General features: G+C 48.9%; 1 protein-coding gene across 1 annotated transcript in view; it reads right to left on the reverse strand.

The window, feature by feature from the left end:
* The window catches only part of ABTB2 (ankyrin repeat and BTB domain containing 2), a 183,208-nt gene that overhangs the window by 41,327 nt on the left and 115,991 nt on the right, over positions 1-25,890 (reverse strand). The window contains 2 exon segments of the mRNA XM_032640937.1: positions 932-1,145; positions 8,071-8,217. Of these exon segments, the coding sequence (XP_032496828.1) occupies positions 932-1,145; positions 8,071-8,217 (361 nt within the window).

Below are 25,890 nucleotides of genomic sequence, written 5' to 3' on the forward strand. Positions count from 1 at the left end.
TTACACAACCCTCGACCCCTGTCCATGAGTCGAGCCCGTGGACAGACCCTGCCTTGGGTGGCCATGTGGTGGCCTCCAGGTGAAGCTCCTGTTAGCATATATACTGGACAAATTATAAAAAAGCATCTCCTCTGGGCAGAAAATTGAAAAAAAGGTGGCCCTCTGAGTAGACCAATTAGAATGGGCACCCTGTCCTCAGGCTGACATGGCTCCATGTGTGTCCCCCACTCATGCCCCTCACTGCGTCCCCTTGTGCAGTGTACAACCTGTATATCTGTTCTTAGCAGCCCTTTCCCCAGTTGGGAAAGGGCTGGGACCCCGTGGACAGCACTAGACTGGGGGCCAGCAGGCCTGGACCCTGGGGCTATTTATCCACTAACCTGCTGGAGATCAAATAACCTGCCAGAGCCATGACGTTCCCATCTATAAAACGAGAGAACAGGGCAAAATGTGCCTAAGAATTCCTAACAAGAATGATATCATCATCATCAAAAGAGGTGACAGCCACCACTGATGGAGGGCCAGTTACCACCCAGACATCGTCCTAAGTGCTTTTTCTGAGAGCACTAGCTCACTCGATTCTTACTACCACCTTTCTAGGTAGGTGCGAATACCTCATTTTATACAAGAGGCAACTGAATTTCCAAGAGCCCAGGTAGTAAATGCTAGAGCTGTGAGACAGAGGCCAAGGCCCACCTTCTGAGACTCAACGACCCCACCCTACAACAGCCCGGGGTGAACAAATCCTGCTGCACCCCAGGGACAGGCCTTCATCTGTCTGAATTCGCAGCCGTCGCTCATGTCAGGCCGCCTCCTCACAGGCACACAGGCCGGGGCCAGGGCTCTTCTTCCACCTTGTCGGTCACTCGGTCAGTCAACACACATTGGGTCACACGGTCCACCAGGTGTGCAGCCCAAGGCAGATCCCTACCGTTCGTTGTTCAGGGCCATCCTCGGGGGGTCCAGGTTGGGGTTCTCCATGGACTCCATCTGTGGACACCGCAGGAAGTAGTAGAGTGTGTGGAGGGCGTCAGGGGACCAGGTGATGGGCTGGGGTGGCTGGCGGGCCTGGCGGGCGGGGCTGGAGCCAGGACCCAGCGGGCGGCGCCCCTGCATGTGGTGCATGGCGCGGGAGACCAGGTCGCCTGGTGACGAGGGCAGCCGAGAGGGAGAGAAAAAGGAAAAGTCTGAGTTCACAGCTCACATTCTCCCAAGGATCCTGCTAGCTAGAGGAGCAGCTAAGCCGGCATGCCTAATTACTATTTACCCAGAGGTGGCAGGTGGAGGTGGAAACTGTCACCCAGACACATGATAGCAATTTAGATTCCCTTTCACTTCCAGTCCTGCCTTAACAGTTGACCGAAATGCTTGGTAGGGGCCCGGCCCCACCAGAACTTACGCTAATACGGTTTCTTTTCCAACAGCCCCACTCCCTCCATCACCCCATGGCCCTTTCCCCAGCTCTCACCACAGGAATCTCCCTGGGCTTCTTTTCCCAACCTCCAATTCCTGTGCTAGGCTGCGTGGTGATTCTCTCCCGTGCTGTCTGGTGCAAAGTCCAGGTACTTCTGCAGAAAAAGGACCTCCCTCTCCACGGCCTCAAGGAAAACTCCCACCACCATCCATTATGCTTATTATGTGCTGAGTGTTCAATTTTCTAGAAATAGAATTTAATTTGATCCTTACAAGGCTGGGGCCCAAGTAGGATCCCCATTTTGCAGACGAAGAAATTGAGGCTTATCCAGTAAGCAAACATTTACGGACACCACGCATTTCCCTGGTCACAGGGATGCCGCGGTGCCCAGTAAACGGTAGAGTCTAGATTTGAATCCAGGCCTGTGTGACTCCAAAGTCCATGAACTGAACTGGGACCCAGGCCGTGGCCTGCGCTAATGAAGTCTGCAGGGTCCTCAGGTCCCCATATCCTGTGCTGTGTTTCTTCCCCAGTTGAGTCTTTTCAATTCCCCACCAGTCCAGGACAGGAAACGTCCCATCATTGTGTGAGGCCACAATGCTGAGAAAGGACGGGTGAAATGGCCCCAGGCACCTGCGGGCCCCTCTTTCTAGGAAAAGTGGCGCCTTCCATTCTTCTCAGGCCTGAGCACTCAGGGGGGCGTCCCCTTTGGGTCAGCTTGCCCCTTACAGATAACCCCTTGGAGAGAAAGCCTCTGAATGAGGCTGAGCTCAAGGAGGGAGAAACGAGCAGGTTTGAATATGGCAGGTGAAGTGTTGTTCAACGTTCGACAGGACCAATTCATTCACTTATTCCGTTAACCTCCCCTACAGAGCCTCTGGGTCTGGGACTCTATACCATGTGTCCCCGGAGCCCTGCACAGCTTCTACGGCACAACGGGTGCTCGGCAAACATTTGGAGGATGAAAAAGTAGCCTTACACATTCATTTCATTTAAGATACAACTCCTGGTGGGGCCTGACTTGAGCTCGTTAGCTGCCAAGTTCTCCCATGACAGCCACAGCAGCAACGCTTGTTTCCAAGCAGGGACAATGACAGCCCTGGAATTGGAGATCTCCACTGGGCAAGAGCCCTCCATGCCACCCCCAGGTCCTCACTCCTCTCTACAAAGCAGACTTGCTCATCCCGCAGTTGTAGCTCAGCTGCCTGGGTGCCTGCTGCCAGACCCCAGGGCCAGGAGGGCTGAGGGTACTGAGTTCCTGATGCCTGGTTCCCATCCCCCAAACTCTAATTTAATTGGTCTGGGGCAGGACCCAGGCGTCTGTATTTTGTCAAAGTTCCCTCAGTGAATCTAACCTCCAGTCAGGTTTGAGAATCACCAGGTAAGCGGCTGAGCGCATAGATTCTGGATTAAGACTTGCCTGGCTTCCAGTCAGGGCTCTGCTATTTCTATCTTGTGTGCTTTACGTAGTAAGTTACTTAACAAAGCCTTGGTTTCCTTATCTGTAAAATGGAAATAATCGTTTCTAACCTAAAAATCCTGAGGATTCAAATAAATAACAAACATAAAGCACTTAACATCATGCTTGGCACAGAGTAAGTGCTTGGTAAAGTTAAATATATCACCATTATTGTTACTGTCTTTTGTTAGTAATCCTCTATCCTACAGGCCACCTCGTGGTACTCTTCCTTCCAGGACCTCTGCCTGCAGTCAAGCACTGCCCCTCATTTCCCAGGACAGGAGGATTCCAGCCCTGCCCTCAGGCTCCTGGGTAGTAGAAACTGGCATCAACAACCCCAGGCCAAGCCGTCTCCCAGCAGCTAGTTGTAGAGCTAAGTTGGCTGCAATAAGTTGAAATCTGGCTCCCGTTTCTCCAGGTCTAAATGTCATAACTGTTGGCATGACCACAGGACCACAAGGAGGAGAATTCAAAGAGTCCCCGATAGCATCGAAGAAATCTTGTTGAAATATCATTTCAAAGACTCGACAAGGTAGAAGTCATTACCATTAATTATGTTTAAGATGGTTTCGTTGTTCCTGGTGTAGAACCCTTGGCAGCACATTTCCAGCCAGTATGCAGGCAAAAAAATCGAGGAAGGAAGAGGAATACCTCCTAACAGCTCCCTAAAAGGGAAGCCAGGAGCAGAGAGGCCTTCCGAAGGTTTGGGAAGCCATGAAGGTAGCAGAATGGTGACTGGAGATGGAGTCCCCGGACACTTTGCTCCAGGCCCAGCTTCGGGTTTCGGTGTCTCTCAAAGACCGAAGAGACAGATGCCTGCAGACAACTCTGATCAGGCATCTAAAAAACTTAAGCTGCGCTGCAAGTCCAGGTTACGGGGCAAAGACAGCCACTTGTTTTGGATGTTCTCCCAGAGGGATTTTCCTCCCTGCCACCTTCTATTTTCTAGGCTTCAAGACAGACATGAAAAGATAAGACAAAATCTCTAAAAAAAAAATCTCTTTACAGCCACCCCATAAGGGAGGCATTTCCATTTTACAGATAAGGACACAGGCTACACAAGTTAAGTGATTTGTCCAGTGGCACAAGCAGGACTTGAACTGGGGTCCCTGTGCCCCAAACGCATGTTCTCGACCACTGTGACACTGCTGCTTGAAGTGTGGTCTGCAAACTGCGACAGGTCTGTGAACTGGGACAGGTGTGCAAACTGGTTACTGGTTCGGAAGTACATTTCAGAAACTGAGAGTGAGCTTGAAAGAACTTCCAGAGCAATCTGACAGAATGATTTTATGCCTATTTAATCTAATTAATAAAATAAAATGGCTTGCATCTTACCTGTGCTTTATTTCATATTTCTAAACGTTCCTTTTTATTGTATTTTATAAAAGTTTCAGTTTGCAACAAAGCTGGAGGGATACCATCCCTGACCTGCTACCACAGTGAGTTTCAGAAGCTGTGGCCCAACGGGGCTGTGCTCTTGGTTTGGTACAGCTGGGCACTCCTCAGAGCTGCTTCTGAGACATCCTTGTACTTGAGAATCAATTGACCCTAAGCTTGATGAGACCTCAGTCTGAAGCCCAGAAACACCCACAAGTATGGAGAAACATGCCCTCTCTGCTTGTTAATCATGAAAGCCCTGACAGAGGTGCTACGGCTTCCCTCTGGTCTGTCCAACCTGCATCAGGAGCCATCGAACAAAAAGAGAGTGGGAGGGCCTGGGATTCAGCACTGTCTCCAAAATGAGGCCCATACCATCTGGCTCCCTTTGAAAAGAAGTATTTTGTTTATTTCTTATTCCCTTCCATTTACCTTCTCATAGGTAGAGAGGGACAGAGGAAAATACAAGTGCCCGAGCTCCCTATGCAGATGGACCTGATACAAGAATGAGACTTCCTGACCTACCTGGCAGGCTGGTCCTGGCCAGGTGCAGGGAGAGAGTGGATGTTAAAGCCGGGCTAAACTCTAAGGTACGAGGTGCTCAGCGCCAAGTATCACTAGCTTCATTGAGCTCTTTAGTCTTGAAGAGAAAAACTGCAGTATCTGCTTCCACCTTCACCTCCTCCCTCCTTCACAACGATTAGCAAAAACCCTGGTTTCAGAGCGAGGGAGCTCGGGCATCTTGGCACATGACACAGCCTGCTTGGTTGTCGGTGAAAGATGCTCTGGGGATCCTTCTTCCCTTTGGTCTGAGGAATGGCTGAGCCAGGATGGGGACCAATCCTAGGTGGGTTTTAGGAGGCAAAAACGGGACGATAGAGAACTTATTCTTACACACACACACACACACACACACACACACACACCAATACACAGCTCAGGTTCTGTTCTCATCACTACTGATACATACACGAGGGGATACAACAGAGAAAGTCTCCATTCTCATGAAGCTGAAGTTCTAATCACATGAGAAAGATGACCAACTATTCACAAGTAAATATATAATCAATGCCAAGTGTCCATTAGTGCCTTGAATAAACCAAAGCCATAAGATGGGAGACAGAGAACGAGGGTGGGACCCTTAACCTCTGCAGGGTGCTCAGGGAAGGCCTGTCTAGTAAGTGTTATTGGGCAGAGACTGAGAACGTGCCATATTTGGACAACTGGAGGAAAAGGTCACAGGCAGAGGAAGAGCTAGTTCGAAGGCCCTGAGGTGGGAAGATAGCCAGGAGGTCAGGGTGGCTGGAGCACAGTCAACAAGAGAAGAACAGAAGACGAGGAAGGCAGATCATATGTCCAATCCTGGACTTCACTGAGTGTGCTGGGAAGCCGTGGGGGTAACTGAGAGGATATTGAGCAGATGAGTGACATAATACAATTTGGGTTTTAAATATCCCTGGTTTGGCCCGAGTTGGTAGCCCTGGAAGTGGTGAGATAGTTGGGATAGTTTTAGAAGGTAGAACTGATTGGAATTGGTCCCTGGGCTGAATGGTAAGGACAAGCCCTTCCCCTGAGGGAAGTTTCTGAATGCTCGCCTTGTGCCTGACTGTGGATTGTAATGGGCACAGAGACCACTACAACAAAAGGCTCTATGATAAAAGTCAAGATCAGATTCCGATCTTATATATGTATGTATGTATGGCTGCAATGGGTCTTCGTTGCTGCACACGGGCTTTCTCTAGCTGCAGCGAGCGAGGGCTACTCTTCGTTGCAGTGCGCGGGCTTCTCATTGTGGTGGCTTCTCTTGTTGCGGAGCACAGGCTCTAGGCACACGGGCTTCAGTAGTTGTGGTGCACGGGCTCAATAGTTGTGGCTCGCGGGCTCTAGAGCACATGCTCAGTAGTTGTGGCGCATGGCTTAGTTGCTCTGCAGCATGTGGGATCTTCCTGGACCAGGGCTCGAACCCGTGTACCCTGTATTGGTAAGCGGATTCTTTTTTTTTTTAAATTTTACTTATTTATTTTTTTATTTTTGGCTGTGTTGGGTCTTCATTTCTCTGCGAGGGCTTTCTCTAGTTGCGGCGAGCGGGGGCCACTCTTCATCGCGGTGTGCGGGCCTCTGTCACGGCCTCTCTTGTTGCAGAGCACAAGCTCCAGACGCGCAGGCTCAGTAGTTGTGGCTCACAGGCCCAGTTGCTCCGCGGCATGTGGGATCTTCCCAGACCACGGCTCGAACCCGTGTCCCCTGCATTGGCAGGCAGATTCTCAACCACTGCACCACCAGGGAAGCCCCTGGTAGGCGGATTCTTAACCACTGTGTCAGCAGTGAAGTCCCCAGATTCCGATCTTGACCTCAGCTACCCTGAGATGCTGGTGGCTGGGCTGCTAGTCATGTCTACGAAGCCCACAGCCCTAAGTAATTTAGAGCTTTGCTAAAGTCAGACACAGCAGGAGTCAGGCCCCCTTTCTGATTCTTATTTGCAACCTGACTGGGGGAAAATGACTTTTCTTCTCTAAGCTTCGGTTCCCTCATCAGGACTACCTTGCTGAGTCGTTTTGCACAGTAAATGAGATCATGTGATGAAGGCACTTCATATAGTGTCTTGCACATAGTATGTGCTCACTTAATGTTCAAAATGCAAAACAAAATCAAGGTGTTCTCCAGTGGACTGAGGCCTAAGTGTGTCCCTCACTGTTCTCAGGCCAAGAGAGTTCACCAAACAGACTGCGCATAGCCCCAAAGACAGCCCACCGTCCAGGAGACATTCCTCAGGGGTGGGGATCAAGCCATACACCCAAGCCCACTTCCTGCAGGGTCCTCAAGAGGCAGGGGACCCAGGTGGCCATGCTGGAATGCCCCGAGGAGACAGAAAGCTCAAAGTCCTGCTTTCTGCCCCAGCCTTATTACCAATCTGCTCTGTGACCTTGAATCAGGCACCTTCACTTCCTGTCCTGGGAAGGGAGGAAGCTGTGTCCTAAAGAAACAGAACGGCTTGCCATTCACTATTCAGGGGCCAGAAACCTCAAAGAAATCACAAGTGGAAAAGGCTGGAGCAGAGTGAAACTCCATCTGTTTCCACACTGTGCGCTATACGACCCTTGGCATGTGTCCCCGCCCTCCGCTGGGTGGTCTCATGACCCCGGGAGGAGCATGCAGTTTGATTTCTCAAATAATTGGGATAATGAGAGGGAGAGATCGGGAGACACGGGGATCTCATGCCTCCTAACACGATCTTCTGAAACAGCTGCCAAACAGTAATGACCTAGACCCAGGGGTTTCCTGCTGTGTTCCAGAGAGCCCCGAGGTCCTGGGAGATGCGCAGGGCACCGCAGGGCTGAGACCACTGATCAGGTCCTCCTTCAGCCAGAGAAGCTCAGCTTTTTTCTTTCTTTTTCTGTGACGAGGTTTCGGGAGGTGCTTTCTTTCAAATACTGGTTGTAAATTCAGAGCCCTTGGGGCCAGGCAGGTAAAATAAATAAATGAGACAGGCCAGCTACGAGAGACCGAGGCACGTGGCAATGTAGGGAATGCCTTCTGTCGCCTTAGCTGCCACTCAGCTCCCCCTGATCGCTGCCATGCAGGAATGGGGCGCAGCAGTGCCAGATCGTCTGATTTCTCTAGAGAAACGAGAGATCCAAATTTGGATGTGATTAAATGCACCTGCCAACTAAAGCACACATGTCTGTGGGCCACCAGTTTACAACCTCTGGCTTTCAGAGAAGGTAAGCAGCGTGGAGGAGAAGGAGGAAGCCAGGACCCAGAAGGTGGGCTCTTCCCCGCCTCTCCCTTGGAGCCAGCAGACCGTGGGTGCCCCACTTACTCAGCTCCGAGATGCTCCCCACACAGGTGGCCAGGAGGGACTGCTCCAGGGTCCGGAGCTCCAGCTGCGCGTAGGCATCGGCGCGCTCGTCGTGGCCCAGGGACCCGCCGTTGTAGGGACTAAAGTACGCAGGGAGGGAGAGGACACCTGTGGGGAAACATGGTGGACAGTGTCAATGAAAATAATCAATAAACAATCAATAGTAAGAATAGCAAAGAGTTTTATTTGAGCCAAACTGAGGACTAGCCCAGAAGCCCACTGTCTAGGTTACTCCGAGAAGCCTCTCTGGAGAAGCAGGGTTTTCAGCACAGTTCTATATCTCGTCAGAACAAAGAATATTAAACAAGTCTGGGTTACATTTCTTCAAGGTTAGAAAAAAAAAAAAAAAGAACAGACCAGCACGTACATAGCAAGTCGGTATGCCTTAGCATCTGGGAAGGGAGTCTTTTTTTTTTTTTAAACATCTTTATTGGAGTATAATTGCTTTACAATGGTGTGTTAGTTTCTGCTTTATAACAAAGTGTGGGAAGGGAGTCTTATCATCCAAAGAGGACCAGCATTGGCATCCCAGGAAGGGGGGCATTTAATCTTTATTTTTAACCTAGACGTTATTTACTTCTGGTCAATGTGCCCTCTTCTTTAATAATTAAAGCCGACGTACAATGTATGTTTGATAGGCCACAAACAGGCTATTTTAGTTAGCATAAAACTCAAGTTAACTCATGTATAAGCCAGAATGACTTCCCTATATGTCAATATGTGAAAATGTCTTTTATCAACAAGTCACCTGAGGATGGAAGCAAAGCTCAAAGGCCACAGCTCTGCTCCCTGTCTGGTCGAGTGCGGGTGGTGGGCAAATTGCAAGGCTCCACTTAGGACAGCTGACTTTTCACTGTGGGCGGTGCTGCAAGAGCCAAGATGAGGGCGGCCCACCTGTAGACGTGGTTTAAAGCAAGTGGAGACCATCCTTTCTTGGAGCTGCACAAGGAACTGGCCTCCAGAGGCTGGTGGGCCATATAAACATTCATTCATTCCTTCCCTGCTTCACTTGCTGAATATCCAAAGTGCCTCACTCAGCCCAGGGATTCTGCTGCCTTTAGGATTCGGGGGTGACAAAGAGACCTGGCTTTGTCTTCACCGAGCTCAGTGGATGCGGCGTCAGATGTAAACTGTTCACCCTGCCCACCCAAAGGGCGGCATCGCCCTTGGAGTCCTCCCACTTCCTCATGCTGCCCCCCCTTCCTTCTTCAAGCCAAGAATAGGACCAGGAGAAATCACAGAGAAAAGGATGCTGCTTTCCCCGCTCCAGGAAGGGGACTCATCCAGCCACTGGCCAAGGCCAATTAGCGTTTTTCATTAGCACTTCAACAATAGAGGAGCAGAGCTGTCAGAATCAATCCCAGGGGGTGACAGCCTGTAAATTTCTCCAACTCACTGTGTGGCTTCTTAGAAAGCATCAGAAAAGCAAAATCAGACTGGCTTAAAATTACATGTTGGTTCTTCAGAGCATGTGACTACAAAGATTCCCAATTTTTGGTAACTGCCTCTTCTTCGATCAACGCTTCTTTGTCCAACCCCCTTGAACTTTTTTTTTTTGAAAGCAAAATACCCACAGGAATTTATTTTAGTCACTTTTGGGAAAAATCTCTTAAAATTCCTTGAGATAACAGAAGAGCCCCTGGGATGTGGCCAAATCCAGGCTAGACTTCCCTATCCTGTACCCAGAAACGTCATAAGGATGACGACAGCCAGAGGTCCTGCAGCAGAGAGGTTAACACAGGGCCTTGGAGCTGGAACATTGGGGCTCACGATTCTAGCTCTGTCACTTAAACCAGCGGTGTTACCTTGGGCAAGTTACTTCACTTCTCTGTGCCTCAGATTCCTCATGTGTTAACTAGAGGTGACAAAAGTTACCTAGCTCACGGTGTGGCCGTGAGCTGCCAGATGTCCACGTGTGGACTGCTGCGTGGCTCAGAGTAAGTGCTCTTGCTATTATTTTTCCTATGTGCTGGGAACGCAGGCTTTAGGTACACTATCTCATTTATTCTTTCAACAAGGTGGGCACTGCTGTCTCCATTTTAGATAATGTGCAGAGAGTCTGAATAACTTGCTCTACCAAGTGGCAGAGCTAGGATTCAAATCCAGGTCTGACTGGCTCTAGAATGTATACGCTTCACCTCTCTGTAAGCCCAGATTCAATGAACACACCGCCAAGCTCACCTACGGCTGTCCCGATTCAGTGTTATTCCTGCTTGGTTCACCCGTGGAAGCCCCACTGCTGGGCCTCGTGTGCTCTTTTATGGGGCAAACGCACATGGCAGCCTTCCTCCTGCCCAGATCCCGGCAGCGTTCTTTGGCCATGCTCTAGGTTCGGCTGCCCGTCAGCCCTGCCCTCCTAACCTGCCCCTCCCCTGACCCAGCCTCCCTGCCCTCCCCAGCACTGCCTCACTGCCCTCCCCAGCACTGCCTCACTGCCCTGCTGTGTGGCTGGGACCTGCCGCTCTGAATCTCCCTCCGACCCCTCCAGGATGGCAGCGGCAACAGACTCCCGATCTGGGCGCTGGCTCGGCAAAGCAGGGCATCAAAGCACTTCGTCAAAGCTCTGTTTCCAGTGGAAGGAGGAGGGCATGACTAGGTTCCCCCTGCCCCCAGCCCTGTCCCCAGAGCAGAACCTCTCCCTGACAGCTGAGGACCCAAACGCATGAGGAAGACCTGGCTCTGAGCATTAAAACAAGTAGTGAAACAAAAGACCACCCTCCCATCCCCACCCGGAACTACAAGCTCAAACCCACGGGCAGCCCAAATGTTTGGGAGGGCTTCTACGGGTCTAACTCAGGCCCTGCTCTTCCTCTTCTCTTCATTATTAATCCACAGAAACAACGCTAGGGACGTATGGATCAAATTTACAGAGCTTAGGGCAAGGGAATAGGAAATTCAGCTGATTTGTCAAAGGATTCCCAGAGAGAAATATTATGTCAATGGATCTAGTAACAAGAGCTTGCAGCTCCATTAATAATAGTCCCCATTTTCCCAGTCATCGCCCACCCAAAGGGGTTTTCATTTAATACCGTGGCAAAAGTAATTATGAGCCTATTGTTACTAATAGTAATTGATAGCATCACAGCTTTTGCATAGTACCTTTTGCTTTTAAGGGACTTCGAACACCGAGGAGTACATAATTTATTCTTCCAGCAAGGGAGGTAGGGAGGTCATTATCAGTAATAGCCACTGATAACATTTTTTTTTTTTTTTTTTTTGCAGTACGCGGGCCTCTCACTGTTGTGGCCTCTCCTGTTGAGGAGCACAGGCTCCGGACGCGCAGGCTCAGCAGCCATGGCTCACAGGCGCAGCCGCTCCGTGGCATGTGGGATCTTCCTGGACCGGGGCACGAACCCGTGTCCCCTGCATCGGCAGGTGGACTCCCAACCACTGCGTCACCACGGAAGCCCCACTGCTGACTTTTAAAGAGTGCTCACTATGTGCCAAGACTGTGATAACTTTATATGCATGATCACATGCAATTCCCAAGGCTTCATGAAGTACTGTTTGCATCCATCTTATAGATGAGAAGACCAAGGGTCCCGCCCCCAAAGTTAAGTGACTTGCCCAAGGTTACTGAGGGTCTGAAACTGAACTGGGGCTAGAATCTCAACATCTTGATTCTCAAGCTGTTGAAATGAAATGACGTCCTAACTTTGGCCCCCTTGTCTTTAGTTAAAGAGCACAAGGATATTTGAGAGAAAAGGGGTTCTGTTCTGTTTGCGCCTGGGGTCTGATAGGAGGAAATATAAAGACCCAGAAATACAACTTTCTTTTAATGTGCCTGCTAAGGAACCCTGGAGGCCTCACGTAAAGCTCTTACAGACTGAAGGCCATCTCTCTTATTCCCTCTGATCTTTCCAGAATGCAGTTCCACAGGCTGCCTTCTGAATCTGCCCCCTTAAGAAAGCCTTTTTTGGACTTCCCTGGTGGCGCAGTGGTTAAGAATCCACCAGCCAATGCACGGGACATGGGTTTGAGCCCTGGTCCAGGAAGATCCCACAGGCCGCGAAGCAACTAAGCCCGTGCGCCACAACTACTGAGCCTGCACTCTAGAGCCCGCGAGCCACAACTACTGAGCCCGTGTGCCAGAACTACCGAAGCCCACGCGCCTAGAGCCCGTGCTCCAGAACAAGAGAAGCCACTGCAATGAGAAGCCTGCACACCGCAGCGGAGACCCAACGTAGCTAAAAATAAATAAATAAATTTATTTAAAAAAAAAAAAAAAAAAAAAGAAAGCCTTTTTTAAATGTCAATGTGAAATTCTTCTCTCTCCCACATAAGCCTGCTCCTCAGCCATTCTCACTGGAGATGGAAAACACTTGCCTTAAGTTCTCTCACCACTTTAGTGCCTTCTTTGCCCCACAGAAATTCCTGGCTTTAGGGGATGGGCCCAGGGCAAGGTCATTCTGGAAAAGGGACTTACAAAAAAAAAAAAAAACAGAAGAAAAGCAACCCCCCCCCCCCGCCCTCTGTTTACTAAAATCCTTAGAAAAAAATCTGTTTATTTCAGTCATGACGGAAAAAAAAGCATGCTGGAATGAAACCTGTATCCCTTTATTAATTAATAAGGATACCTCAAATCGATCCCTGCTGAACTCTGTAAAAGTTACAGAGAAAACCCACGTGCGTGACTCAGATCGTTGCTGTGAAATGAACTCCGGACTGTGAGGCAGGGAAGCAGTAGGCATGACCCAGGTACCCTCTGTCTCCCTTGTCTACAAAATCATTATTTCTGTGGAAACAAGGTTCCACCCCAGTGTGCTCTGACTGTAGGTGAAGCCTCTACATTTCTCAATCTGAACACAGAACCACAATCTTCGGTCACTCAATTTTTCTCAAGCAGGTTGCCCAACCCTTGAATCTCGGAACTCATTACCTCATTCCCCAAAGCTTCCAGTCCCTTCTCTGAGCATAGTACCACATCCACCCAGTTGCCCAAGAACAGATCCGGTGAGTCATCCTTATCAACTCTCTTCCTCCTCCCCCCACACATCCAATCAACCACCAAACCTTGCTGCTCTCATAACCCTCGTATCTCAAAAATCCAGTCACTGCCGGTTCAGGCTACCATCTTCCCTCACTGGATACTGCAATAGCCCCTCCCCGTCTCCTCCCTCCGTCTCACCCCATCCCTGACAATCTCTTACTCTGGTCACGCACTCTTATTTACTCTGGCTTTAAACTCTTCAATGACTGCCCACTGCCCTCACAAAGAGGTTCAAACACCTTTCTACAGATAAGAATAGATAATATTCTTCTTTCTTTCTATGATACTTAGAGATGAAAATAATTCTGCCAGTAAATAGGGAAATTCCCAGCACCTCTCAAGAAATCAGCAGAGTTAAGAAGCCTACGCACTGAAGAAAAGGGAACACTCCTGCACTGTTGGTGGGAGTATAAATTGATACAGCCACTATGGAGAACAGTATGGAGGTTCCTTAAAAACTGAAAATAGAACTACCATATGACCCAGCAATCCCACTACTGGGCATATACCCTGAGAAAACCATATTTCAAAAAAAGTCATGTACCACAATGTTCATTGCAGCACTATTTACAATAGTCAGGACATAGAAGCAACCTAAGTGTCCATCGACAGATGAATGGATAAAGAAGATGTGGCACCTATATATAATGGAATATTACTCAGCCATAAAAAGAAACGAAATTGGGTTATTTGTAGTGAGGTGGATGGACCTAGAATCTGTCATACAGAGTGAAGTCAGAAAGAGAAAAACAAATGCCGTATGCTAACACATATATATGGCATCTAAAAAAAAAAAAAAAAGGTTCTAAGGAACCTAGGGGCAGGACAGGAATAAAGATGCAGACATAGGGGCTTCCCTGGTGGCGCAGTGGTTGAGAGTCCGCCTGCCGATGCAGGGGACACGGGTTCGTGCCCCGGTCCGGGAAGATCCCACATGCCGCGGAGCGGCTGGGCCCGTGCGCCATGGCCGCTGAGCCTGCACGTCCGGAGCCTGTGCTCCTCAACAGGAGAGGCCACAACAGTGAGAGGCCCGCGTAACGCAAAAAAAAAAAAAAAAAAAAAAAAAAAAAAAGATGCAGACATAGAGAGTGGACTTAAGGACACGGGGAGGGGGAAGGGTAAGCTGGGAGTAAGTGAGAGAGTGGCATTGACATATATACACTACCAAATGTAAAATAGATAGCTAGTGGGAAGCAGCTGCATGGCACAGGGAGATCAGCTCGGTGCTTTGTGACCACCTATAGGGGTGGGATAGGGAGGCTGGGAGGGAATATGGGGATATATGTATATATATAGCTGATCCACTTTGTTATACAGCAGAAACTAACACAACAACGTAAAGCACTTATACTCCAATAAAGATGTTTTTTTAAAAAAAATTAATAAATAGGAAACAAAACAAAACAAAAAAAGAAGCCTATGCACACCTGATCCTGGTTTCTGCAGGCTGTTTTCCGAGTTTGGTCACTTGGCTCTGCTCCAGCCCTGGGCTCCTTCCCAGGTGATTCTCCACCAGTGCCCAGAGAGGGCGCCATTGAGTCAGCTGGGAAACCCAGTGCACAGAAGACTGGGAGTCCCGCCTTCTTGCTGGCTGCCAAGCAGGAATTCGACCTGGGTTTCAGCTGGCAGAGGTTGCCGGCTCCTCCAAGCAAGCAAGTAACAAGCCAGAAGCCAATGGACTGCACACTGGGTTGACAAACCAGATTTTCAGTGCTAAGGTTTTTCAGAAGCAGGGCTCAGCCCAAAGGCCAAGTCGATGGGGATTTCATTCTCTTCTCTGTAAGACACAGGGGTCAATTGGGTGGCCTCTTAAGTCTGCTCCAGCACTGGGATCTTGCACTCCAACTGGCCCTTCTGTGGACTCTAGCACTAAAGTGCACCCCTTAAAACCTTTCCCCCCACTTTCATTCCACTATTTAATTTCTGAATTGTGGAAACAAATAGGCCCTGTTAGCATTATTTCCTGTGATCTAATTTCCCCCAACTTATAACAACAGCCCAACAGACACAATACACACAAAATGGTAAACGTAAAGATGTCCCTTTTTTTGTGAAAACTGGGTAGATTTACAGTTCAGTTTTTCTAACCAGTCATCGAAAAGCCATCAAGACTGTAACATAACTGTACCCCCAACCTGACAACCCATTCCCATTCCCAGGGCTCTCCACAGATTTGCAAATGTTCTTTTCAGGGCGCTGTGACTACAGTGGGCCCAGCGACCTGTGCAAGCCTGCGTGCCTAGCATCTTCTCCCGCCCCTGCCCCCCGACACGCCCCACCAGACTCACTAGCCCCCCAGCTCAGGGAAGCTCATTTGTGAAGACAGCAAAGGCCACTGCCTGTCGCCTGTTTCTTTAAAATGAAACCCGGCATGCAGAGGATTACTCTTTTACTGCCCTTGAGAGGAAACTTGGCAGGGTGTCTTCTGCCACTTTTCTTAGGAGCTGGAAGCTTGGGTGGGGTTCAATCCATAAGCTTCTGAAAATAAAAATTATATTGCCCCACTGAACAGTTTCCAAATAGCCCACATAATCCAATCCTTTTTATTTTTTTAAAAGTGTTTCCATTCTCTGATCTGGAATTTTATATATAGTATGTTTAATGCTCGGTTGTTGCGTATTAGTCATACTGAAACAAAGTGCTAAAGAGTTAAAGCTGGAATATTTTCCAGAGAGACCCAAATGGAGTATATAAGGACAGTTGGTTCTTAAAAAAACCCACTTCACTGAATGGTATTTCTCCTGATCTTCGAAGTCCAACGAGATTGGGGGATGGGTGTTGAAGCAAGGGGAAGATGAAGGAAATAAGGAGGAAAACCTAGAAGTGGAATGAAATCTGCTTGACTTGATGAGTCGTCAATCATCCCTGTAAAAATGACTCATCAAGAGTAATTGAAAGCTCATGTAATTCTCAGCCAGAACCCACCTAAAGATGAGACCGCCATACTGTGAGGCCCAAGAATTCAAGTGAGGGGCAAAGGTTGGGAGACAGGAAGAGAGAAGAGTTGGGGTCTAAACTGAGTTTGGGAAGCAGGTTTTAACCACGGGTTAGTAATGAACAGAGATGGGTGATCCCATACCGAGTAGTACTCTATGCCATGAGTGGGATGAACCAGCATTTGAACCCACATGAAGACCCCACCAGGGGTCTCATTACAATTAGCTAGTACTATTATTAACCCCATTTACCAATGAGGGACACTGAGGTTTAAATGGGCTGGGTCACTTGGTGAAGGTCACAGAGCTAGAAAATGGCCGAGGTGGGATTCAGACCCAGCCGGTCCATCCCGGGAGTCCACACTGCCTCTCACGTGGGGCTCTGCCCATTCAAGCCCAGGGACAGAAGACTTCCGTCACCACTCACCAGTCCAATTAGCACTGCCCGTTCCCCTTCTCCTTCAAGGTCAGGAAATTGAAAGCAGGCATACTCATGCTCTGGTTGACACCTCACTCTAAGTTATCAGAACTCCACCGGCTGAGGGTGCTCTTCCCGTTGAGAGAGGACCAGAGGGCCAGGAGCTTACCATTAAACTGTGAAATAAAAATGCACATTTATGACTGCCCAGGGAGCCAGGGGCCAGAGAACCCAGGGCTAGCGAGATCAAAGGCTGTTGGAGTACAACACGCTTGTTGCCAGCGTCCCCAATTCTCTTAAAAAATATATGTGGTAAAAATATAAGGTCAACACTGGGCTGCATTCATCTCTCTCTGGAGTCCTTGACAGTCTTGGGCCTTCTGGCGGCTGGGCGGGAGGATCCTGCTTGGGGAGCTGGCCTTGGGCTGCCTCTTTTCCCTCCAGTTGGTAGCAGCACCTCTGACCTCAGGGCTGGCTCACTCAGTTCTCAGAGGGGCTCTAAGCAGGGTGAGGGTTTAGATGGGGAGAGAGGCCACCATAAAATAATAGCCCAACAAAGCAGTGCGGGTGAGCCCAGAAAGTCTGCTAGGAATGTTGGCTCACTGGCATTTTGGTGATTTGTTTAATTAAGGTTCACATCATGTTTAATTAAGGTTCATATCAGAGACCCGGAGGATGAATATGCCCGTAAAAGAACTAGTAGAGATCATGGACTGCTGCTTAATTCTTTTGAAGTGAGAAAAGCCCTAGCGAAACGCAGCCTGTTCATTGCCATTTCCCCACCTTGCAAGAGAATAAAATAAAGCCACAGTAACCAAGCAGCTCAATTTCAGGAAATTAAACCTAAAGATGAACTCTGGAAAACCCAGCAACCGTCACAACATTGGGGGGTATGGAGGGGAGAACTCACACGTGGACCACTGAGATTTTTCCTGTGGAAAAAGATCTCTGTTGTGTTTGGAATACTTTTTAAGAGATTCTGGGTGGCCTTGCTCCAAAGTATTGATGTAACACATCAAGAACTTGAGCGACCCAGGAAGCATGAGTCTTGGAACTGCCACCTCTTAAAAAAAAAAAAATCCATCACATGACCATGGTCCTTTGTCAAATGCTGTCCTTGACCCATGGTGGCTGAGCATGCCAATTCCTGTGAGCCAAGGACAACATCCAACCACTTTTGTATAAAGGCAACAACACATTTAAAACATAAACATACACAGTCATCACCCTAAAACATCAGCCCTTCCCCCAACCCATGCACACAACCACCAAGGTGAGAGTGGTTCTCTCTGCGCTAGGGCTATAAGAATGTTTTGAACTACGATGCTTTTTAAACTTTTTACAAATATGATTTATTGGTGGTGTAAAAAGTGATTGTTATAAGAGAAACAGGGGACGTGGTGGGGGAGATGTACTTAGAGAGAGAAGAAGGTGATAGAATGTTTCTTCTGAGCATAGGAATAGCCATAATTTCAAATATGTTAGAAAGTTAGTTAACTGAAATTAAATTTTTATATAGGAAAACAAGAGAACGTTTAAAAAAATTACTATGATCTAATTACCTATAAAGAGCCCAGAATGGAGGTCATCTAACATAAAAGATAGTTATTTCTGCACGGGAGAACTTTAGATGATTTTTTTCTCCATTATTCTTCATGCTTTTTTTCTACGGATTAACTAATGAACATATATATTTTAATAAAAACAAAACCATTGTTACAACTGTTGTGAGCTCATGGAGGAAAAAAAAGTAAATAGAAGGAAAACTTGATTGTTTTATATAAATATTAATTTTTTTAAAAAAAGGTAAGGGAAAGAAACTCAGACAGAAACTGTTCTATATTCCTAAGCAGGAGGTGAGATTTTGTCTGCAAGTCTCATTCCAGAATCGGCCTGAGAGCCAGCCCCTTCACCTAGCCAGATGGTAGGGACTCTGGGCCACTCAGGGGCCACTCAGGGGCACTTCCTCTGGTCCAGCCATGTACCCACTGGGCTGAGCCTGTGTGATCATGATGCAGCCACGTGGCAGTCTGGACCGCCAGTACTCTCAGTCAGTACGGGCTGCCACTTGCTGGGATTGGGGACAGGGAGAGCTGGGGGACACCCTCATCTGCACCAAGTGTGAAAAGAGAGGCTTGCCACTACCAGTGCTGCTGGGGGTGGGGTGGGAGGTACCGGTGGGCCCGGGAATGGGAGAGAAGGCAAAGCACGTCCTGGGAGTGATCCCGGAGCTACTTCTCCAGCGAGAGCAGTGCTGCCTGCAAGCAAAAGAGGGGAGTGGGAGAAGTCTCCAACTCAGAGGAAGGAGAGGGATAAATGAGCCCGAGCACCTGTAATACACACAAGTCATTCCTTAGGGGTTAAAAAAAAAAGAGGCAAATGTCACAAGGTCTAGGGCAGATGGCCAAGATATTTATTAATAGAACATGAATGCATCACTAGTCAGAAATGTGCTAGAGTCCTTCTAACAAATATAACCTGCTTCAGTCGGCTTTGGTTCCCATTCCAAATGACGCTATTAGACCCTCCAGATGATTTAAGAGCATGAATCAGAGGGAAGAAGGTTCAAAACTCAGCTATGAATCTTATTAGCTATGTGACTTTGGACTAGTTAATTAACCTCTCTGAGCCTCAATTTGTTCATCTGTCTAATATGCCTAATAATAGCTCCGAATTCACTGATTATTTGAGAATTAAAAGAAGTTAAGTAAGTATTTAGTAAAATGCCTGACACATAGTAAGCATGTAATAAATGGTAATATCTTATAAATGGCCTCACGGATTCCCAGGGCCAATAGCTTTGGGATAAAGCCATCAGATACCATATAAAAGTATTTCTATTCGACAGAAGTGATCGACCCTAGGCCAACCGATCCCATTATTTTCCTAAAGGCCTGTGCTGATACAGAATCATGCTTTATTCACCACGGATGGATCATTTATTCTGCATTCCTCCACTAATTTCTTCAACAACTGTTTACTGATGACCTAATAATCTGCTAAAAGTGGCTATGCTCTGGGGGTAGAAAAGTGAACAGGCCATAGTCTCTACCCTCTTGATGTTTGCCATCTAGTGAAGGAGGGCAGACGGTATACCAGCCAAGTCCATAATGAAAAGGGCTACATGGAGTCGGATCAAAGAGCCCAGAGGAGGGTCTCTAAGCAGACTACTACGTAGGCCTAGTAGTCAAGGAAGGCTTCCTGGAGGAAGAGACAGAGAGTAGATATCAGTCTAGTGAAGGGGTTGGATGGGTCTTCCAAGCAGAGGGAGGGCCTGTATAGGGAGGTTCTGGGGCAGCGATAGGTGGGGAGGGGCCCCCTGAGACTTGTCATGAAGCTGTGTTTGTAGAGCCAGCACATTATTCATACTTAGACTATGTGTTTATTCGGGGCAGCCTGGGAGGTGGCTAATGGAGATCACTGGCCTCTCTCCACCCACCCTTGGAGCCACTACGAAGCCGTGATCGGTGAACTTTTCCCGCAAAGGGTCAGAGTAAATATTTTTGGCTTTGCAGGTCTGTCACAGCTACTCAGCTCTGCCAGCGTAACGCGCATACACAGAAACAAATGCGCGCAGATCTGTATTTTATATCACCTTCACGTGTCACAAACTAGTCTTCTTCTAGTACTTTTTCAACCATTTAAAAATGTAAAACGAATTTTTAGCTTGTAGGCCATACGAAAACAGGTGTCAGGTGGGATTTGGCTCCAGGGCCATGCTTGCTGACCCCTGTACTAATCCAGAGCCCCTCAGAGGGATGGAGAGGGGTAGCTCGGAGTGATGGGTGAGCGTGACAGGCCTCCGCGGGAGAGACCAGGGTGGGTGGAACCAGTCACAGGACTCTAAGGGGCTGAGACTCTGTCCTGAGAGCAATGAGGACTCATTGAAGGGGTTTAAGCAATTGAATGACAGGGTCATAACGCACATTCAGACAGATATATCCGGTAGCTATATGGGAAAGGGATGGGAGAGGAGATTAGAGATTAGAGAGCCCCACTGCTGGCTGAAGACATCTTCTTTGCCAAGGAATGCATAGTCTAAAAATCCACCTGGGCCACTGCTTGGGCTCTTATTTCAATAAAGCTGCTCATTCCTTTCAGCTTTTGCATTAAGCACTTAAACATCAAAGTCAGAGGTAGCAGATTACATTTTTCGGAACTAAAATTCATTAAGGGATCATTTTTAAGACCAAATAAATGAAAACCATGTTTGACTACTTTTAAAATTGGTGATGTTCCCGGATCAACTTAAAGCAGTTAGCAAATTTCAATCTCAATCTTCATGGCTCCAGCAAATTTCAATCTCAATCTTTATGGCTCCAAAAGGCAATTCACAGAGAATGGGAGAATTCAACACGTGCCTTGAAATCTGGGCTGAAAAAAAACCCCCAATGTTAAGCGTGTTGGGGACACCAGAGCCCAGAGTTTAAGTCACTCCCTTCATAACTCATATATGGCAAATATGGACATACCCATGTACCAACCCGTCCCCATTCCCCTGCACAGAAAGGGTTGTTTGCAGACAGTTAAATCCTATGGACAGAGAACACATTCTCTAAGGCCATGGGACCTTCTGTCCCAAGGCTGACTGATGGCTTCCAATATGGAAGAAGTATCCAAGTAGGCTCGGGGAATTTTAGCACTGTGCTATTCTTGTCACTCATTCACTTACTCAAATATTCATCACAGACCTATTAATCACACTGAGCTTGATGCTAGGAATACAGAGGTAAGATCCAGTTTCCTGGCTCTAGAGGACAGGAAAAATATGTAGACAGATAATTAAAAGGTACCATAATATGGGCTTCCCTGGTGGCGCAGTGGTTGAGAGTCTGCCTGCTAATGCAGGGGACACGGGTTCGAGCCCTGGTCTGGGAGGATACCACATGCCGCGGAGCAACTAGGCCCGTGAGCCACAATTACTGAGCCTGCGCGTCTGGAGCCTATGCTCCGCAACAAGAGAGACCGCGACAGTGAGAGGCCCACGCACCACGATGAAGAGTGGCCCCCGCTTGCCACAACTAGAGAAAGCCCTTGCACAGAAATGAAGACCCAACACAGCAAAAATAAATTAATAAACTCCTACCCGCAACATCTAAAAAAAAAGGTACCGTAATAAATGCTAGAGGAGGGGTCTGCAGTAGGTACTAGAAGCTTGGAAGGAGTCTGAAGAGAGGGCTTTTGCTATGTGCTGTCATCCAGCAAGGGAGGAAAAATAACAGGATGTTTCACAAAGCCACCCCTCCTCACTCCAAGAACCCCAAGGGGACCGTACAGACCTTATGAGTAGCAAACACTCCCCGGTCATCTCACGGCTGAGTGACGTCATGCAACATGGGAGTAGGCTGAGAAGGTGCAGCGAAAGAAGCTCATTCATAGGAAGGAAGTCCCTGTAGAAGGTTCATTCTCAGGAGGGGGACATCTCAAACCTCACTGTGTCACTTCCAGGACACCATGATCTTTCCCTGCAAAGGTGTATGAAAACATCCAGCCGCTGGATGCTTGAAACTGTGCCGCTGTTCCCAGCGACCTATCCAGTGCCGTCCTTCTCCTCCCTGGCTAACAGAACCCTGCTTCTGCCTGGAATGACTTGCAGTACAAGCCCTGGGGGGCCCCTTCCCAGACTCCCTTACAGCTGTACAACATGGTTTTGGACATGAGACGTAAATTCAAGACTTCAGGGGTTTTGGAAAATGTTGCTTTTCCTGATCTAAAGGGACAGGCTGTCCAGCTGGCAGGGCCTTTGAGCTTCTTCCTGCCTCGAATGTGACACACTGTCTGAAGAGGTACAGCAGCAGCCATTATGCCAGCAGGAGCCAGGCCGCCTGCTGCCAAAGCTGGAGCAGCACCCTGGGGCTGCCGTGCGGGGGGGGGGAGGCGCTGCAGGAGGGGACGAGGGCAAGATCAGAGCCAACATGCTGAGGATGGCAGAGTAGAAAGTAGCAAGAGCCTGGGTCTCTGACCGTCTCACCGAGCAGCTACCCACCACCAGGAACTGCCGATCCCCAAACTTCTTGTTATAGGAAAAAATATCACAGGGAGGGCAACTTAAACAACATAAATTTGTTTTCTCGCAATTCTGGAGGCTAGAAGTCTGAGATCAAGGTGTGGGCTGGGTTGCTTTCTTCTTCTGAGGCCTCTCTCCTAGGCTTGTAGACAGCTGTCTTCTCCCTGGGTCTTCACATGGTCTTCCCTTATGTGTCTGTGTCCTGATCACTTCTTCTTACAAGAACACCAGTCAGCTTGGATTCGGGCCCACTCGTGGGACTTCATTTTACCTTAGTCACCTCTTAAAAGACTCTATTTCCAAATACAGTCACATTCTGATGTGCTGGGGGTTAGGACTTCAACCTATGAATTTTGGAGGGTCACAGTTCAGACCACCACAGGCAGGTTTTTTTGACTTGCAGATTAAGTGATTTCTCTAATACAAGATGGTTTCTGTAAATCATTAGTTTGCAAAAAAACTTTTAAACCATGGAACCCTTTGTTCAAATGAAATCATGTGGAGTCTGATGATAAAGCCATCTCCCCGCTCCAGGGGCCCTGCGTCTCTATGGATGCTAAAAATGCGTGCTCGCAGGCTCCTCTGTGTGGCGCTGGCTGTGGACATGCTGGACTCAGACTCTGCTGAGAACAGGGCGGTTCTGGCCCACAAGGCCAAGTTCCCCAAGGGCCTGGGGTGGCTGCAGCAACTCCAGCCCTCACTTTGCTCAACATAAGGGCTGGAAGCTCCCTTCACTGGGGAAATCTTCTGGGCAGACCATTGGGCTTCTGCTGGGTGAGTGTCTGCAGAACGCCACTCACAGTTTATTTGCATTTACAAAATGCAGATAAGGGCTTCCCTGGTGGCGCAGTGGTTGAGAGTCCGCCTGCCGATGCTGGGGACATGGGTTCATGCCCCGGTCCGGGAGGATCCCACATGCCGTGGAGCGGCTGGGCCTGCATGTCCGGAGCCTGTGCTCCGCAACGGGAGAGGCCACAACAGTGAGAGGCCCACGTACCGCAAAAAAAAAAAAAAAAAAAAAAAAAAAAAATGCAGATAGGCGAAAAGAAGAGAATAAAAACAGTAATTTTACTGCCCTGAGATAATCATCATTGACATTACAGTTTAATATCCTTTCAGACTTTTGAATATGCACCTCTGCTTTGGAGCGTGCATGTGTACTTTCTTTTTTCTCACATGCATACTTTTAATTTTAAGAAATTAATACTTTAATGACCTTTTTCACTTAATATTTCACAGATAGCTTTCCATGGTCCCAAATATTGTTTCTCATCATCGCTTTCAATGGCTGCAGCACACTCCATTCTAAAGGCTCACAGTACCCGGCACTGCTATTCTAAAGGCTCACAGTACCCGGCACTGCTATTCTAAAGGCTCACAGTACCCGGCACTGCTATTCTAAAGGCTCACAGTACCCGGCACTGTTATTCTAAAGGCTCACAGTACCCGGCACTGCTATTCTAAAGGCTCACAGTACCCGGCACTGCTATTCTAAAGGCTCACAGTACCCGGCACTGCTATTCTAAAGGCTCACAGTACCCGGCACTGCTATTCTAAAGGCTCACAGTACCCGGCACTGCTATTCTAAAGGCTCACAGTACCCGGCACTGCTATTCTAAAGGCTCACAGTACCCGGCACTGCTATTCTAAAGGCTCACAGTACCCGGCACTGCTATTCTAAAGGCTCACAGTACCCGGCACTGCTATTCTAAAGGCTCACAGTACCCGGCACTGCTATTCTAAAGGCTCACAGTACCCGGCACTGCTATTCTAAAGGCTCACAGTACCCGGCACTGCTATTCTAAAGGCTCACAGTACCCGGCACTGCTATTCTAAAGGCTCACAGTACCCGGCACTGCTATTCTAAAGGCTCACAGTACCCGGCACTGCTATTCTAAAGGCTCACAGTACCCGGCACTGCTATTGTAAAGGCTCACAGTACCCGGCACTGTTATTTTGGGTGACTCAGGAGCGTCCCCCAATATGACTTCACAGTGGGCAGTGGCCTCTGAGTCACATCAAACCCCTGCGCTCTAGCACCGAAGGGACCCCTGCTTGTTGTCCTAGCTCTGCAAGTGAGCCCTGAGAATCCACCGGGGAGGTGAGGCCCCTCCTCTCCCAACCAGGACCTGCTAGAGAGAGTTGACCCTAACAGGGCCTCATGACAGATGCCAGCACCTCTGTCTCATTCTGATTTTGAAAACCAGGTCTCAAAAAAATGAACTAAAGCCACAGGAAGATGGGGCATTTCCTCACAGGTGTCTTCGGGTTACAGATTCCCACTCCCGGAGGCCTCAGAGGGCTGGCTGTGGGGCTGTCATCCAGCGAGGGAGCACCCAGGCCATCTGATCCCCTGACAACCAGCCCTGGATTTGCACACAGGCCCGCTCCTTTCCTCCAACCAGGAAAGCCAGGACCCTCCTGTGCTTTCCACGCAGAACCAAAATGGGAAGGGCTCTTGCCAAGGCTCCAGGGGTTTCTGCAGCACCTGCCTGGGAAGAGAGGCCTGTCATTGGGGAGCAGCTTCTCCCGCTGCCCTGGGCACGCAGAGTCCTGGCCCGTCTGCAGAACTGGATGTGACCCTGTGTGCTTCAACGGCGACTTTGGGCTTTGGCCGGAGTCCCTCCCTGTTTGTTTTACAGACGCCTACTTAGAGCCTCAAATTAGGCTCATTAAAAAGCCAGCTCCCCGTGGGACTATAAACGTCACATAGACAAGTGGAGAGTGAGTTTACGAGGCTGGCGTGTGATCTGCCCACCAAGATGGCGCGGACCCGGTGGAAATAGTGAATCAGCCTGTTTGGGCAGGACCCCCTCCCTCCAGCCCCCCCTCGATTAAGGCTGTGTCAGCCACAGGCCAGAAAAGGGGCAGACCGTGGACGTCCTCTCAAGCCAGCTGGGCTGGATCCCTGTTGGATGTGAGCGGCATGACTAACAGGGGGAATGAACTGCCTCTCTGACACTCTGACACCCTCTGCTGCTCTCAGCTTTTCCCCACTTCGTTTGCAGCACCCCTGCTCCGTACGCATCCCCCATCTTCATCCTTGCAGGCAGAGGCTGCTGCCCACAACACAACCCCGACATTCTCACTCCTGCCTTCTGCAGATTAACCTTATCTTTCTGTGGGGTGTTTCTCCTGCCTGGGGGGTGCCCGGCGGCCCCAAGTTTAGCTCCGTCAGTTCTGCTTTGCAGCTCATGCATGTGTGAGGGGTCGTGCCTTGCAGGTGGGAGGCCGGGGTGAGTGGGGTGCAGAGAAAAGTGGTCTCCTGCCCCCCAGCATCAACCTCATTTATTCGAGTCACTGGCCAGTCAGCACGCCCCAGATTACTCCAAGGCTGAAGCAATGCCACCTCAGAGATCTTACCATCCACCCTGAGGCTACCAGCTAGATGGTGAAGGCGAGAAAGCATCAGAATCTTTTAACCTCCTAG

Source organism: Phocoena sinus, chromosome 8 (assembly GCF_008692025.1).
Source record: "Phocoena sinus isolate mPhoSin1 chromosome 8, mPhoSin1.pri, whole genome shotgun sequence".
Classification (NCBI taxonomy): domain Eukaryota; kingdom Metazoa; phylum Chordata; class Mammalia; order Artiodactyla; family Phocoenidae; genus Phocoena; species Phocoena sinus.